Raw genomic sequence first — 2,230 nt, 5'->3', positions numbered from 1 at the left:
CGTGGTTTTTCGCAGTATTTGGGTATTGCTGAAAGCTGCAACAACACAAACAGAAATCGTAAAAATGGCGCCAAATAATAACAAAAACTATAACGCTGATGAATTGGAAGCACCTGTGTGGTTGAATGATGAGTTCTTCACCAAAGTGTTGCTTAGTTTCGAAACCGATGCGAAGAAGTTGCAGCTATTGAAGACGGAACTGTCGCCTGCTACGCTCAAAGGAGATCATTACGCGAGTGTTATGTTTCGTGCCATTGTTGAGTACGAGTGCGATGGAAGGCACAAAACAAAAAAGATGATTATGAAAACAATGCCTTCGGCGGATGGACACAAGAAAGACATGTTTGAGGAGTCGACAATATTTGAAACAGAAATTGACATGTACACGAGGGTGATACCGCGTTTCGAGCAGATATTACGAGACATCGGCGATGATACAATACTCAAGGCGCCGTAAGTCGAATTTTCAGTGCTCTCTGATAACTCATATTCAGTTTTTTTAAAAAATCTTCACAGCATACTTTTTCATGAGCTAAACCCCAGAAAGGTTATAATCTTTGAAGATATTGTACCGTTGGGTTATGAAGTACTACGCGAACGTTATGTCAATAGTGAGGAGATCAAGCAGGCCTACCTCAAGCTGGCCAAATGGCATGCCATAAGCTACAAAATAAATTTAGAGGTGAGTTTATTTGAATATTTCATTGCTAATCAATAAGGCATAAAGGGAAACTAAACAAATGTTCGCTTACTTTGTACAAGGAACCGGAATATTTTGAAAACTATCGCCAAGGTCTACTCTCGATGCCCAAAATCGAAGAAAATGAATTCATGTCGCAAGGCATAAGTCTTTTAATCCAACAATTGGAGACAATGCCTGCAATGCGCAACTTAGTACCACTTCTGCAATCTATTCGCGAAAAGCTATTCAAAGGCGCCATAGCCTCGTTTAAGGAATACCATGAAGCACGAAAAGGCAATGCCTCTTATGTGTTGTGCCATGGTGATTTCCACAGCAAAAATATGATGTTTAAACACGATTCGAGTTCAGGAAAAGTACTGGACGTGATGTTATTGGATTATCAGCTGTCTTATGTCGGTCCAATGATCAACGACCTAATTTACTCGTATTATATGCTGCTGGATTCAGAACAGCGTGAAAACTTTCCTCAGTGGCTGTATTTCTATTTCACAAATTTCAAGGAAACCTTGCAAAAAATTGGATTTGAGGGACAAATTCCGAGCTTGGTGCAGTTGCATGAACAGCGTACGCAGCACAAATATTTCGGTAATCTGACATATAATATATTATATATGCATATACTCAATGTGCTTCGTAAACTTAACTGCTTGTTCCTAAATTCCATTTTTATTTACTTTTTATTCCTTTTTAAGATGACATTTATATTTATTACCTTTCTATTTACATGCGCAGAGCTCTTCCTGCTCATCACATTTCTACCTGCCTGGTTAGCTTTCCGTGGCGGTGATACTGGCCCAGATGAACTAATGACGTGCAATGACACCCGTAAGCGAATATATGCTGGCCAAGAGTTCCTCGAAGAATTGGAAAAGCGGCTGATAAAATATCTACATCTGGGTTATTTTGAAGACAACTAAAGTTCCGAACATTGTATATGCACTTGGTATAATACCTGAAGTATAGAGTTAGTAGGTTATTATTACAATACATAGCGTAAGTAAATGTTTTTATACAATAAGGTGACCCGAAAACACCGTAGAAAAGTAGCAACGAAAAAAATTTTATGGAAACTGTAAGAAATTTCAAGTTTACGGTATTACTTAGTTATAATTATAACGAAAATTTAAGTCGAATGTGATGAAACTTCAAAATCAATAGGATGTCTGGGTACCCCAGCACTAGTTTATTGCGCTAATTAACAATATACCAGTTTAGGAATAAGCAATTTGAAAGTGATATTTATTTATATACGATAATTGCTAATAATGGATAAAAAATGATACTTTTTAAATATTTAAATCAATGCATACTCTTGTTTTATTCTTACGTTTTCTACTTTTTGTATAAAGCTAGCAAATTCAATTTTATTATTCAATAGAGTTGTCATTGCGGACAATACACACAGAGATTTTCCAAATCTTTCATATCATTTTTGCAGTATTATTTGTATTTGGTTCAAAATGGGCCTCTTACCTGTTGTCAAAAAAAAAACTGTCTTGAACGAGCTTGAAGTTTGATAATATAAAA

The 2,230-nt window shown here is 36.3% G+C and overlaps 1 protein-coding gene across 1 annotated transcript; it reads left to right on the top strand.

Annotated features, from left to right (window-relative positions):
• On the top strand, nt 1-2,006 carry LOC106618108 (uncharacterized). Its single transcript, XM_014235686.3, has 4 exons — nt 1-453; nt 517-682; nt 763-1,288; nt 1,436-2,006. The coding sequence occupies exons 1-4, from the start codon at nt 65-67 to the stop codon at nt 1,618-1,620; spliced, it is 1,266 nt and encodes a 421-aa protein (XP_014091161.1). The 5' UTR covers nt 1-64; the 3' UTR covers nt 1,621-2,006.
• The last annotated feature ends 224 nt before the right edge of the window (nt 2,007-2,230 follow it).

This window comes from Bactrocera oleae, chromosome 2 (genome assembly GCF_042242935.1).
Source record: "Bactrocera oleae isolate idBacOlea1 chromosome 2, idBacOlea1, whole genome shotgun sequence".
NCBI classification, from domain to species: Eukaryota; Metazoa; Arthropoda; class Insecta; order Diptera; family Tephritidae; genus Bactrocera; species Bactrocera oleae.
This window is presented reverse-complemented; position numbering and strand designations above follow the sequence as displayed.

Coding starts and splice junctions, on each gene's coding strand:
- LOC106618108 (XM_014235686.3), top strand. CDS start 65: ATGGCGCCAAATAATAACAAAAACTATAACGCTGATGAATTGGAAGCA. Junction 683..762: donor GCTACAAAATAAATTTAGAG/GTGAGTTTATTT, acceptor ACTTTGTACAAG/GAACCGGAATATTTTGAAAA. Junction 1,289..1,435: donor TACGCAGCACAAATATTTCG/GTAATCTGACAT, acceptor TTACATGCGCAG/AGCTCTTCCTGCTCATCACA.